At 38.4% G+C, this 15,273-nt stretch overlaps 2 protein-coding genes across 2 annotated transcripts; one reads left to right on the top strand and one right to left on the bottom strand.

The window, feature by feature from the left end:
* Positions 1-5,259: 5,259 nt before the first annotated feature.
* Positions 5,260-12,019, top strand: rtca (RNA 3'-terminal phosphate cyclase). The gene is made up of 11 exons (XM_022199414.2): positions 5,260-5,425; positions 5,568-5,668; positions 6,334-6,477; positions 6,577-6,700; positions 8,981-9,039; positions 9,117-9,258; positions 9,914-10,035; positions 10,301-10,359; positions 10,578-10,672; positions 10,756-10,860; positions 11,352-12,019. The coding sequence occupies exons 1-11, from the start codon at positions 5,375-5,377 to the stop codon at positions 11,448-11,450; spliced, it is 1,101 nt and encodes a 366-aa protein (XP_022055106.2). The 5' UTR covers positions 5,260-5,374; the 3' UTR covers positions 11,451-12,019.
* Positions 12,020-13,219: 1,200 nt separating this feature from the next.
* Positions 13,220-15,273, bottom strand: LOC110954741 (interferon-induced protein with tetratricopeptide repeats 2-like; the record flags this gene model as incomplete). Its single annotated transcript, XM_022199416.2, has 1 exon — positions 13,220-15,273. A coding segment is annotated over one exon (1,338 nt), but the record flags the coding sequence as incomplete, so codon positions are not given.

Genomic DNA, 15,273 nt, shown 5'->3' with positions numbered 1-15,273 from the left:
TACGTGTTTTTAAAAGCTCTTAACGATCTTGCTCCACTTTATTTATGTAAGCTTATAACTTTAAAGGACCAAAAAAGGGCTCTGAGCTCATCCAATCAGCGCACGCACACACGCACACACACACACACACACACACACACACACACACGCACACACACATGTCTGGTTCTTATGTCCCCGTGGGGACTTACCATCGACTCCCATTCATATCTAACCCCTAACCCTTTCCCTAACCCTAACCTTAACCGACACCAAAACAATGCCTAACCCTAAAGAAACATTTGTGCACTTTTACTTTTATCAGTAACAACAACATGGCCAAGAAAACACTGTTTAAACTTGAGGGGACCGAAATGAGGTCCCCACAAGTGACATTGTTTTCGGTTTTCCTACAGTTGTAGGGACATTTGGTCCCCACAAGTATAGCCAGCACCTGACCACACACACACACACACACACACACACACACAAGGTGAAAGTGGCTAGCATTTTCACCTCACAGCTAGAAGATCCCTGGTTCATGTCCTGGCCTTCCCAGTATATTTCTGCATGGAGTTTGCATGTTCTCCCTGTGCATGTGTGGGTTTCCTCCCACAGTCTAAAAATGTGCTGAGGTTATTTGATTGTTCTAAATTTGCCTGTGAGTGTGATTGTTTGTGCTGTTTTAATTTGCTGTATTGTTTTAAAGCTATTCTCTTGTTTTCCCTGTGGAGCACTTTGGTCTCCCTTTGGGAGTTGTAAATGGCTATAGAAATAAACTCTGTTTGAAACTTTGATTGATTGATATGATGACTGACGTTAGAATGTTTTCTAATACTCAATCTCCCATACAGCATTTTGAAATCTATTCCTTCCTGCAAACAATTATTTTTTGGTGTCTTGTAAGTTTCTTCATTCCTTAGGTCTCCTACCTTCTCCAGCACACCTAAAAGTCTCATAGTGTTCCCTGACCTAAATGCACATATTTCATACATTCAATACAGTCAAGGTTTCTACTATGGCTTTCCTCCTTTTAATGCCATTAGTGCTGCAGGAGAATATCAACATTTAATTATCATTCCTGGCCTAATTTCTGCCACCCACCACAGTGTCCTCAAGATTAGACAAGCTCTGACGTCAAGACTGCTACATAATTTGATATCCACTTTACATGTTGCCACTCTTTGCTTTGAAGTGGATTATTAATTAACTCCTTGACACTCATTGGCGCGAATTTGCAACATGCCACTTTCATTCAGCCTGCAGGCGAGATAGCGTATCCATTCTCCCAATGCCAGCTTGTCCATATTCAATACATACCTCGGAACCAGCAAGCACTGGTTTCTCCTAGGACCGGTCGGAGTGGGACCTAATTATTATATATCTGTTATTATTATATATCCATGTTCTATGTGTAGTAGATAAATCAACAATCTCCCCCTATTTTAGCATCAGCTGGAAAGCAAAAACACACAAGAATTTTTTTTAAATTTAATTTTAAATACATTTGGGCATCAAGGGGTTAGTTGTTCTCTGAGGTTTATAGGCAGTTGGCAAACAGAATGTCTTCTTGCCACTATAAAACATGGTTGTTGAATGGATCAGAACATCTATATTAATTCACTGATTTTACTGATACTGATACTGATATACAGTATATCATAAATTAAAACTATGAAGTAACACTAATAGATTTATGTAATGAGAAAAAAGAGCAAACACAAGAAAATATGAGCAAAATATTAGATTGTTGTACATTTTTCCTTAGTAGCAGTTTTTGCACGCTCTTCAAAAATTTCACATTTAGATTTTTCTTCCGATGTTCAGATTTCCATTGGTGTAATGTCCTTTGCTTGTTTTCTTGGGTCCAAGAAGTCCTCTTCTCCTTCTTGGTCATCCTCAGTAATTGTTTCTTTGCAGCTCTAACTTGAAGGCCTGATTAACACAGTCTCCCCTCACAGTTGATGTTGAGTTGGTGATGTGTCTGCTACTTGAAGGTACAAATGATGTGGGTTCTAATCGGAAATGCTGGAAAGTGACAATTACTGAGGCTGTTAAGTCTAATAAAGTTCATTTCTGCAGCAGAGGGAACTTTGGATCTTTCTTTACTGAGGTTGTCCTGAAGTGAGCCAGTTTAATTTCAGCCTTTGATAGTTTTTGCACCTGAAAAACTTTCTTGACATTTTCAAGGATGACAGACCTTTGGGTCTTACAGTAATCCTGAACTGTTGTTTCTTTTTACATCTTTCCATAATTTGGATGATGACAATAGTTGAATAGGACTGTTCACTGTACATCATCCCTGCCTAGACACAACACAAATTATGATCACAAACACATTAAGAAGACAAGAAATTATACTACTTAACTTTAAACAAGGCTGATCTATCAAAAGGAAACCATTCCATGTGATGACCTCATGAAGCATGTTAACATATTAACAAAAGAGATGAAAACTGTCATCAAGACAAATAGTGACTACTTTGAGGAATCTGAAAATGAACAGAGATTTTCCTTTGTCTACACTGTTTTTTCTCAGTTCTTTATTCCATTTGTGATGTTTTCAGCTGTTTTTTACAATGTTGTAAATAGTGAAAACAAAGAAAGTCAAAGAAAACTAGTCCAAAGATATACGATTAGAGTACCAAGAGATACATAACTGCAGTCATCAGCATGAAAGTGGTAGGTTGCGTTAAATAAATGAACACACATGCTGTTCGTGTAAACTCCTTCAGAAAGGCAGCAGCTGACCTGCTACCTGGACACACAGTTATTTGGCATACCACTTTCATGCTTCTGGGTACAAACCAGTTGTGCAAAGCCTACTGATAACAAAGTTGTGGTTGACCTGCTTGGTAAAGTCTGTAATTATAGCTATAGCATTTTCTAGGGCATTTAAACATCTTTAAACAATGCAAATGACCAACAGAAGCACTATTATTCATTTTTTTTGTCAGCATGAGACATTTAATATGATCCAAATATGGAAATACCAAAAACAAAAGAAATCTATTTTAAAATCTTGAATACAGTTTACACATCAGATAATTTCTATGTGAAAAAGATTCAGCCTTGACCACAATAATTGTATACACTGCAGTCAAAAGTTAGGATACATCTTCTTTTTTAATGTTTTTTTTCACGACTATTTACTTCGTAGATTCTCACTGAGGGTATCAAAACTATGAATGAATACAGACAGAATTATGTAGTTAACAAAAAAAGTGTGAAATAAGTCAAAACATGTGTATATTTTAGATTCTTCCAAATGGTCACACTTTGCTTTAATTACTGCTTTGCACACTCTTGGCATTCTCTCCGTGAGCTTCATTAGGTAGTCACCTGAAATGGCTTTCCAACAGTCTTGACGGAGTGCTCAGAGATGCTGAGCGCTTGTTTGTCTTTTTGCCTTCACTCTGCGGTCCATCTCATCCAAAACCATCTGGATTGGGTGTAGGTCAGGTGACTGTGGAGGCCAGGTCATCTGACACAGCACTGCACCACTCGCCTCCTTGGTCAAATAGGCCTTACACAGCCTGGAGGTGTGTTTGGGGTCATTGTCCTGTTGAAAAATAAATGATGGTCCAACTAAACGCAAACCAGATGGGATGGCATGTCGCTGCAGGATGCTGTGGTAGTCATGCTGGTTCAGTGTGTCTTCAGTTTTGAATAAATCCCCAACAGCTTCACCAGCAAAACACTTCCACACCATCACACCTCCTCCTCCATGCTTCATGGTGGGAGGCATGCATGTACAGATCATCCATTCACCTTTTCTGCACCACACAAAGACACGGCAGGTGGAACCGAAGATCTCAAATTTGGACTCATCGCACAAAAGCACAGATTTCCACTGGTATTATGTCCATTCCTTCATCCAAACAAATCTCTTATGTTTGTTGCATTTCCTTAATAATGATTGACCATAAATGCCTGATTGGTGCAGTCTCCTCTGAACAGTTGAGGTAGAAATGTGCCTGCTACTGGCATTTATCTGGGCTCGAATCAGAGCTGTTAAATTGTGATTTCTGAGGCCGGTGACTCGGATGAACGCGTCCTCAGCAGCAGAGATGACTCGTGGTCTTCCTTTTCCTGGGACGTCAGTTTCGTCACAGCGCTTGATGGTTTTTGTGACTGTAATTGGGGACACCTTCAAAGGTTTCGCAGTTTTCCAGACTGACTTTCAGTTCTTGAAGTAATGATGGACTGTCATTTCTCTTCACTTAGCTGATTGTTCTAGCCATAATATGGATTGTAACAGCTGTCAAATAGGGTTGTCAGCTGTTAACCACACAACTGATGGGGTCCCAGCCCCTTTAAGAAGGCAAGAAATTCCACAAATTAACCTTGACAAGGCACACCTGTGAAGTGAAAACCATTTCAGTTGATTACCTCATGAAGCTCATTGGTTTGCAAAGCTGTTATCAAAGCAAAGGTTGGGTATTTTGAGAAATCTAAAATCTAAAACATATTTAGAATTGCTTCATATTTTTGTTTGCTACATAATTTCATATATCTTGCTTCATAGTTTTGATGTCTTCAGTATGTATCTACAATGTAGAAAGTAGTAAAAATAAAGACAAAACATTGAATGAGTAGGTGTGTCCAAATTTTTTTGACTGATATTGTATGTTGTAACATTACAGTGACCATGTTGCATTATTTCATCAGCCTTCATGGATAGCATGTATGAGTGGTTGGCTGCTAGGTCTCACCTTCAGTGCAATTTTTCTGTAATGTGCCTTGTTGAAAATGGATAACTTGAAGTTGTACATTGCCAAACTGGTTGTATATTAGTGTGGTAAATGTATTTGAAGAATGGCTTAAAGAAATAAATGAATATCATCAATTACATCTGGATGAAATGCCTGGTATGGTGAAGCAAAATAGAACGATAAAATCTGCTGATTAGCACATTTTTTTGTAATGGCAACATACTATATATTCTTGAAAACCCCACCTATCATCACTGCTTTTTCTGTTGAATTTTTCTTAAATCCCTAAAATACATGAATTTTAAATTCACTGAAATATTCGGCATGGAACAAATTAAGTTACTTTTTCAGGCTTGTAGTTTAAATTGAAATAGTATAATATATTTTACAGCAGGTAAGATTTGTTTTGATACATTTTTCCGTTCTCACAAGTTTGTTTTATAGAAAAAAAATCCCTGTATTTGTTTGAAATTGACAAAAATAATTTAGATATTACCACATCGAGAAAAATAGTATATTGGAAAACATTTGTTTTATTTTGCAAGCAAGCGGAAGTGGCTGCAGTTACTCGGTCATACTTAACGAAGAAATAGCCTCACCAACAGCAGGAGAAAAGTGCTGTAAGGCAACAGTGGGGCTGAACGTTTGTGTCTGAAAAAAGTTCGAATTTAGTCTTTTGCATGAAGATGGACTCTACGGTGGTGGAAATAGACGGAAGCGTGATGGAGGGGGTGAGTACTCACGCTTTCTTCACAGTAGAAATTTTAGGAAAATTAGCTGTTTTTCGGCGCTGCTAACATGCTAACACGACCCTAACAGCAGCGATTAGTAGCAGGTTCTGACCACACTGGATTCGGTTTTGTCTCCACACAGGGCGGACAAATCCTGAGAGTCTCCGCCGCTCTCAGCTGCATCACCGGGTCATCCATCCAAATCACCAAAATACGAGCTGGCAGAAGCACACCGGGGCTTAGGTGAAGTAGCGCGCACTTGCTAGCAGGCTAATGTTAGCCTATTCATTGAAGTCGATTCATCAGCTAACTTTATCAGCACATATCAATAATTACAAACCGCTTTTATTTTTTGAATTTATGTTAACCGTATTTTATTTATGTCACGTTGGTCTCAACGATTTGTTCAAACCTTCCGACTTCATCTGAATACTGACTTTCATAAACTTTCGCCCCGTGCAGCTTCTGTGGAGAAGAAGACACTGACCACAGTCTACATAGACTGTTCTTTTACAAGACTATGTACAAACCCGCCATAACTACTGAAACATGACATTACTGAAAGTTCATGATACTATTCTCAGAAACCTTATTTTTCCGCCTCTGTCCTAGCAGCGTCATCGGGCAGCTGTGAATCACTTATTTAAAATTCTTTGATTAATATTGCTGCTTGATGCACTATATTGAATGACATTAAGCATGTACAAAAATACCTCAATCATTTTTTGGTCATCATGTTGTTTTATCATCAAGTTTAAAACATACCAGGTATCATGATGGTTTCATGAGGCTAACTTAGCAATCCCTTTTTACAGAATAAAGGCAACATTAGAGCATCAAATTTTAAGTGTGAAGTTGTTGACAGTCTTAGCAAGTGTTGTTTTTATGTCCATGTTGCCTGTGTTCAGACCGCAGCACCTGAGTGGCCTGCAGCTGGTCTCAGATCTATGTTCTGGTAGTCTGCAGGGAGCCAGCATTGGCTCCACTGACATCAGTCTGACCCCAGGAAAGATCCAGTCTGGAAACCACACTGCAGACACACAGACAGCAGGGTGAGACTGTATTATTGACTGTGTAAACAGCTCCTGTGTGCCATTAAATTTTCTTCTTCAAAGACTGAATGTCCGTATATTTTCGTGTTTGTGTGTCAGGAGTGTGTGTCTGCTGCTGCAGGTAGCTCTGCCTTGTGCTCTTTATGCTGATGCTGCCTCACAGCTCTGTCTGAGAGGGGGAACCAATGCAGAGATGGCTCCTCAGATTGACTACACCATCAAGGTATTTGGCCTACACAATTTTTAGCGAGAGATGGGTGTAGATGATCTTAATTTGACACATTAACTGATTTTGAAAGGAGCTGTAGACATAATGTTGTTAAGGGTGGAATTATCTAAGTTTTTTTTTTTTTTTTTAAATTTAGTCACTGCTAACCTGTAAACACTAGCTCATCCTGTTTCATGTTCCCTACCTGCAGACTGGCCAGGTTGATTTTCTGGTAGTTGTCAGCATCATTCTGCTGCCTCTCCAGTGAGTCTTGGACTTGATTCCACAATTCCACTGTCTCAGGTAGCAGGTGGCTTTAGTGGGCTGAGGGCTCTTAGTTGGGAACGTCAAGACCAATCCAGCCAAAATGTGCAGCAATTGGAGAACTCGTTTATGTGCTGTTATGTCTAGCTTATTGAGGCTACAAAGCAGAACAAGTTTGCCACAAAATTCAGCTGAATGAGATAGAAGACTGCGGTCACAAGTTGCTGTCCAAGACAGTAGTTGGTCTCTGTCCAGGGGACAAGAGACTCACTTGAGAGCTGGCTGAATGATATCGGGGACCGCCACAACGGCAACCTGGCAGTTTGTTGTATAATCAGTTGACAGTATAGTGAAAGAGAATAGCTAAGAAGACCAACTTTAGAATACAATCAGAGCAATACAGAACACAGAGATGTGTGAGTTGTGTCTTTAGCCTTGAGTTGAAGTCACAGGCCTTTGGTGTAATGACAGAATATTATTCATTTATTTATATTATCCATTTCTTTGTTTGTTAACACAGTAAAGCGCATTTAAACAAACTCAAATGCAAGTTAAATACACATTTTGAAAATGACACATTTACCTGATGACTTATATTACAAATATTAACATTGATATGATATAGACAGGTAGTACAAAACTGTGGCATATATTTATGAGAATGGACATTTCTATAAAACAAATGTAAACAAGAGAAGTAGTGCAATGAAGCAGCGGCATATATTTACAAGACTAGACATTTCAGTAGCATACCTACTCTCTCTTCATGTAAAGTGCCAGGAACATGAGCATATCTACATTTTCGGGCTACAGTGAACTCCTGGTTTTGTTCACAACGCAGACAGCCTTCGACAAAATGCGCTCCGAAGTGGCCAGAACGCACAGACAGTATTTGGCTGCTATTTCCACTTTAGGATAGTGGTCACAGTTTTGTTTCCTCTATTCAAGTGGGCCAGACTGGACGTTAGTAGAGTTTGCCAAATACTGCTCCATCTCTCGCTTGGCACTTTAATCTTGCTCCTCAAGGTGTTCATTGTCGGAGTCTGACAGCATTAGCATGGATATCTCCGTCTTCAGCATTTAGCTTCTGTTTACAATCACGGGCGAAGTGAAGCGTGATGTCAGAGTTAGCAGGTCCACGTGATACAGCCAGTCAACTAGCCAATCAAAAGTAAAGCAGACCCCAGAGGTCCCTCTAGTCCAAAAGACTGAGATATACCAGTGCTTTATGACAGTAAAGCAGCTATTGCGACTGTTGCGGAGGGGTGGGGCATCCAAGTATGCAGATCTCAAAATTAATATTCAGATACCACCACAACAACTGAATATTTGGATATTTGGGTCCAGCCCTAGTGATCACATCAGTTTAACTAAATCTGAATGGAAAAATTGGGATACAGATTGTAGATCATAGTCTTCTTCAAGAACTCATGATATGATCTTTTGGCCTGATCGCCCACCTGTAGTATAGATTCTGTATGCTCACAAAATACGCACAATGTACAGCAACTTTAGTGACTGATTTTTGTGTTGTGTTTTTCATCACTGTGGTGGTGGTAGTGGTATTCACATAGTACATATGCTAACAATGCACTGTACACATTTTAAGCATACATTATATGCACATCTAACACTTCTTTACATGCTGCATGCACTCTGTAAATACTCACTGAGATACATGATGTACTCTAAAGTAAATACACTGAATACATTTTGTAAGTGCTCAATGCATACTCAGTTTATATTCATCATATACTCACAAAATACAAATTTTGCTTACTGTAAATACACTTTACACTACAAACCTATTGTGGCTTGTTAGAACCTAAATGTCTACAGGGCTAGGAAGAAACAAAAACAGCTAAGTGGATGCTGCTTAATTATTGGTACCCCCTATGGATATTAGAAACATTTTTTACATTTTGTACCAAAAACTAATTTTTTTCACTGTTTGTCTTTTTTAAAAAAATGATTGATAGCATTATTACTGTACAGAAGACATCTTTGGGTTGACTGGTTTTTCTTCTTCAGGTTTTTAAGCCCATTTTGGAGAAGTTTGGAATCCATTTTGATTGTGACATCAGAATGAGGTCAGTTTACATAGTAGAAAATATAGAAATGTGTGTGTATGCCTAGTGTCTGACTTTACTGTGTGTTTGTGTATCAGGGGTTTCTACCCTAAAGGTGGTGGTGAGGTGAGGGTGACAGTGAATCCAGTCAAAGAGCTGCAACCTGTCACCATGATGGAGAGAGGAAACATCACAAAGATCCATGGCAGAGCTTTTGTTGCTGGAGTCCTGCCCTTCAAAGTAAGGTTCATGATATAAAGTGTTTCAGAATGATAAACAAGTTGATAAAAATGTATTCTCTTTATATTCTGAGAATGTTTACTTGTTTATGAGAAAGTAAAGCAAAAAGTAAGGAATTTACTTGAGAACTAACCTTTTCATTGTGTTGAGTGTAGTATTTTGTATTTGAGTCTAATGTAGTCGCTGAATGTTGACTGTGGTTTTTTATTGTGTTGGCTACATTTTAGTATATCAACTGTAGGTATTATCTTGTTGACTGTATTCAAATACTTATTTGTATTTTTTTGTATTTTAATTGTATTAGCAGTATTTTTACTTACAGCTGCTGGTTTTTATCATGTCAGCTGTAGTTTTAAATTTTGTCCATTATAGTTTTTGTTGTTTCAAAACAATCATTTTTTCATCAGCTTTGTCCTGATCATGTAACTGTATGTTTTTGTGTCTTCTGAGTTGACTTTGATATTTTAATGTGTAGACTTACTGTAGGTTTTTTATTACAATTTATTGACTGTAGTTTTATTGTATTGAGACTGCATTTTGTTTTTACTATGAGTCTGTCAACTGTAGGGTTTGCTTTTTTGTTGTTTGATTCTTTTGACTGTTGGTGTGTGTGTGTTTTTATTGAGCTGGCTGTAGTTTTTGTGTTCGTCCTTAGTTGGCTAAAGACATGTCGGCTGCTGCTGTTCGAACCATTAGGAAGGAAATCAAAGAACTTTACATCAACATCCAGCCACTTCAGGAGAAAGACAAAGCCTGTGGAAATGGGAATGGAATAATGTAAGCATAATGGCATAATTGTTATGATTCAACATGAAGTAGGCTGAATTGCAACTGAGTGAAATATGGCAAAAGCTGCAAAAATATGAAACGGTTTAGTAACTTTTTTGTTGCTTAGTTTTCTACATTATAGTTTTCCAGGTTGTATCTCCAGCTGTATTTTCCACCATGTAGTGAATGCAGTGTATTTTTATTGTTGTTATTATTATTGAAGTAGATGTCATCAACAGCTGTCTGGTTAGTCCTTGTACCGTCTGTGTTTCAGAATCATCGCAGAGTCATCAACAGGTTGCCTGTTTGCAGGTTCAGCTCTGGGAAAGAAAGGTGGGGTGGTTATTTACATAAAAAGGCATTTTTAAAAAATATTTAGTTCTATCACATGCTAAACTTCTAAAGCTTCAATTTGAATAAGGTCTTTTGATTGATACCTAAGCTGACGAACCACGTTCTGTAGAACGCAGGTGACAGGTGTACAAGATTGTGATTAACAGTGCAGATGGCCATGTAAACTAATGCCATCAACACTCACCTGTGTGTTTCAGGTGTGTATGCAGATAAGGTTGGTATTGAAGCTGCAGAGATGTTACTGAGAAACATCAGACACAACGGCTGCGTGGATGAATTCCTTCAGGACCAGGTAAGAGAAGCACTTGCTGATACACACCTGGTGACCTTACTGTGACCTCACTGACCTTCCTCTGACCTTGCATTTCTTCTCAGCTCATTATCTTCATGGCGCTGGCAAAAGGGACATCTCGAATTCGAACTGGTGCTGTGACACTCCACACGCAGACGGCCATTCACATTGCAGAGCAGCTGACTGAGGTCAGGAACAGCTCACAGTTTAGACATAGTACACCTACAGTACATGCATAGTATCATTTATTCCATTTAATACATGCATACATAGGAGTTTTGCCCCTTTACTGCTTTATATCAAAACGTCACAAATTTTTTTGAGCTCTTGGTCTCATGAGGACCTGCCTTTCAGGGAGGCGAAGAACTGTCCGGTGGTGACAAAACTGATACTCTTATTTCAGTGGTGAAAATTTCATTTAATTTGTTGATGAGTCAAGTTAAAACTTGGGCTTTCAGGAAGCCTTTTGAAGAAGAAATTATCTTTTCCGAGGATGAATTTTGATTATTGGACTTGATTTAAAAATGTGAGAATCAGCATGTGAAACTTGGATAAGCTCTTGGTTAGGTCTCGGATGTCACGGACTGATATGTTTTTGCAGTGTGTGCTGCACCAAATGAAGCAATTTGTATAACCACTGATATTGTAAATATTTTTGTGTTTGTTTTTTTCTTTGCAGGCAAAATTCACAATAACAAAGTGTGAGGATGAGCTGAGCAGCAATGTCACCTATGTCATCGAATGTCAAGGATCAGGAGCAGCTAACCCCAACCTGTAGTTGAAGACACACACTGTACACACACACTGAATACTCTCTCTACTGGACTTGGTAGCTGCTTCTGACCTAGCCGACCCTCTTAGCTTGTTTCTCTCAGGGTTTTTCCTTAAATACTGTAATAAATTAAAAAAAAAAAAAAACTCTTGCCAGACTTAAGTGATTATTTTTAATGTTTTCCATGTACACGTTAGTTTTCTGTTTTGCCATTTGAGTTTGACTCAAGTCAAATTTGCAATATGATATGTCATTAGACTAAGGTCAAAATCTTGACATACTAACTAAAGGCAGCTTCTTAACTTTGGGTTATTAGCTTCTGAGTCAAAATTCATACTTTTTAGAAGATTGCTGGTTAGTCAAAGCTTTTTAGATGAAGATACTGAGTGACTTTAAGTTGAAATTTTCTTTGAGTCTAAATTATGAGGTACGGAGTCAAGATTTTAGTTTTTGTGGTCATGATTATGAGGTGTTTTCCTTTCTAAATGAAAATGGTGACTTCAGATCAGCATTCTGAGATATCAAGTTAAGAGTAAAACTCTGTAAGCAAGTTTATTAAAGTTGAAATTATGACACTTTGGTGAAATTTTGATACTAAATCAAGTCCATAACCTTTAAGAATTCAAAATTACAACTTTACTTGGTTCAGATAAGATGGTCACTGATCAATAATTACATGAAACTACCTGGCTAATATTGTGTAGGTTCCCCTTGTGTTACCAAAGTTGCTGTGACCTGTCCCGGGCTGGACTCCACAGCCCTCTGAAGGTGTCCTGCAGTATCATGGACACCAAAACATTAGCAGCAGATCCTTTAACTCCTGGAAGTTACAAGGTCAGACCTCCTTGGTTCACACTTGGTTTTATACCACAACAGATGCAAAATCAGATTGAGATCTGAGGATTTTGTATTTCAACACTGAACTTTTGGTCATGTTCCTCAAGTCATTCCTGAACAATGTTTGCAGGGTTTGGGGAGCATTATCCTGGTGAAAGAGACTACTGATATCAGGAAATACGGCTGCTATTAAAGGATATACATGATTTATTTAAGAAAGTACTGTAACATCCACATGAATAATTGTTCCCAGCAGACCATTGTTGAGAGCATGACACTGCCTATGCTGGCTTTCATTCCCATAGTACATCCTGCTGCCATCGCTTCCTCTGGTAAACAATGCACACAATCTTGGCCATGCAGATGATGGAAAAGAATGAAATATTAGACGGTTTTTAATTTTTATAGAAGGCCATTCAATTCACAAACATTTTACGACATGAGCACTTCTTTTTGAAGTGTTCACATATTCACAATATGTAGTTCAGTTACATTTATTAATGATCTAAACAGCAATACCTTATGACATGCTTGTGTGAAGGAACAGTGGAATACACTACAGGCTTATATCCATTATTTGTACAAAAATAAGACAGGAGAATGTCAAAAAAGTATAATTAAAGTTACCCTGTAAAAATATTTTATTTTTTCATTCAAGTCATTGTAAAAGCTCTGCACAGTTTTGTTTGATTTTAATTTACTTAATCTAATTTTTTGAAAATAGCTCTGGCTAAGAGGGTAATAATAAAAACAGACTGTAATGAGACAAAGACAAAATCCAGTTAAGATGCATCAGCAAATATAGGTTTTGTTGGATGATAATGTTGTAGTGCCTCAGCAGAGACATTCTTCAGTTTATATTTCAGAGTTGCTTTCTGCTCAGTAACATGGGCGGAGTATTTAGTTCTTCATAAAAGGTAGGAGGGATGTGTGTCTTTGTTGTCAAAGCACCTGAACTCTGGACTTGGGTCCCAAGACTCACCAAATCTCTCTCTTCTTTAAATTGCTTTTAAAACAGTTTTTCTTGCTTAACCTGAGGAGTTTTATCATGTTTCTTCTGTGTGACAGCTTATTTCTATTCTTTTATTTCTTTAAAAAAAAGTCTGTATTAATATCTCATCTTTACTATCTGATTTGATTTCTCTTTACTTCTGTTTAGTTATTTATGTGTGAAGCAATTCTGTTCTGTAAGTTTTGTAAACTCTTCTTTTACAGTGCCATCAAAATTAGTTCATATTAATATTATTGCAAAACCATGATTTCAAAAACAGACTATATTCAACTGATTGAGAGAATCTGTTCTCAGGGTCTTTAAGCTATTTGGATGCAGCAAATATTAAAAGGCTCATTTTTTAATGTTTTATTTCACTTTTTCTAAGTTGGACATTCACATATATAGAAAATAAGTAAAAGAGCAAAACAAAAGGACAAACTCAAGAATTCAGTTGAAACAGTGACAGTTTCCACATAAGCTTGGGAATCTGGCCTGTAATTTTTAGCATGAGAAAACATGATGGCCTTTCATATGATTAATAAATGGTGCCATATTTTGTTCAAACTTTTTTCCGTTTTTGTAAACCCTTTGAGACAGTTCACTGATTCTGGATTGTAGCGCTCAGGTGAACAGTAACATTGTACACTTTAGTGAAGGCTCTCAGTGATGCAGCTTATCCAAAAAGTCATGTATTTCTCCACACATTTTATTTTTGTTTCTTTCTCTAATCTTTTCCAGATTTCTAATGCTGTTGTCACGATAGGAAGATTGTTGAGGTATAGCGGCTGCCTTCATGTGAAATTCTATTGACTTGTAGATCTCTTTTCGATTGAAATGTAAATATTTTGCATAGTAATTGTAAAGTATTTGTGTTTCTTTGGGGTCCAGATCACTTTGTAGTAGTTCCACATATATCTGGTCAGCTGCAGCTTGGGTGGTATTTGACTTTGCATATATGCCTGCAAGAGTTACTTGCATTTTAAATGAAGAATGGGGATAAAGAGAAATCACTTCCTTGCAGAGACTGATAGCTCTGTTGATCATGCTGTGCTCCAGAGGGTTGTCCTTCTGAGACAAGATCCTCCATTTGTAGCATGTTGCAGCACATTTCTTCAGATAACGTTTGTCTGGGTGTCTTTCTACAGCCTCCTCTGCCAAATCAACAGCTTCATCCGTGGATACATATCTTCTGTACAGCCTTAGTAATGGTTGGAGACCACTGTAGCTGCCAATTGGCTTTCTTAAAACCATTCTAGCTAGCTCACGTGCTTCATTTTCAATGTTTATTCCTTTATCAGCACAGGCCTCAAGGTAAAGAGCAGCAAGGAACAAGTTCGCCTGATCCTGTTCCTTGGTAAGTTTCAACTTCTCAAAGATGTCAGCTCCGAGGTTTTTGTCATGGTGACTATAGGCGTTTACTAATGCTATGACATGGCTGGTCTGCCACTCCACCATGCCTGGCTGCATCCTGATGGCTCTCTGAAAGTAATCTGCAGCCAGCAGATTGCTGTCTTTGCCAAACTTCATCAGGGTCCAGGCTTTTTCAGCATAGATCTCTGGATGGAGCTCATTAGGAAATGGCGATGCATATTCAATTATCAGGGCATCAACCTTTGATATGTAACCCTGACTCTGTGCTCGTTCTCCCAGTTGATGGTGCAGCCAAGCTAGATTGCCGTAGCTCACCACTAGCCACTGACCTTCATCTGAGACGGTGTTTCTTATCTGACGAAAGGCCTCTGTGGCCCTGCTGAAGAAACGACAGGCATCTTCAGTGAGGCCCAGCTGGCAGTAGATGAATCCCTGCAGGTTGTAAATATGACCCAGCCAAATGTATCCCTCCTGGGTGCCAATGTCCTCCAGATTGTCCCTGACATGAAGAAGTTTGGACCTGCTGGTGTCCAGACCCCAGGTGAAGTGACACTGCAGAGAATCTAGTTTGGATTCCAGTGTCGACAGACTCCGAGTAGAACTAATGGAAAATGAATATAGAAATTT

The sequence above is a fragment of the Acanthochromis polyacanthus genome, chromosome 4, assembly GCF_021347895.1.
Source record: "Acanthochromis polyacanthus isolate Apoly-LR-REF ecotype Palm Island chromosome 4, KAUST_Apoly_ChrSc, whole genome shotgun sequence".
In the NCBI taxonomy this organism is placed as follows: Eukaryota; Metazoa; Chordata; class Actinopteri; family Pomacentridae; genus Acanthochromis; species Acanthochromis polyacanthus.
Note: the sequence above shows the minus strand (reverse complement) of the source record. Positions and strands in the feature narration are given on the sequence as shown.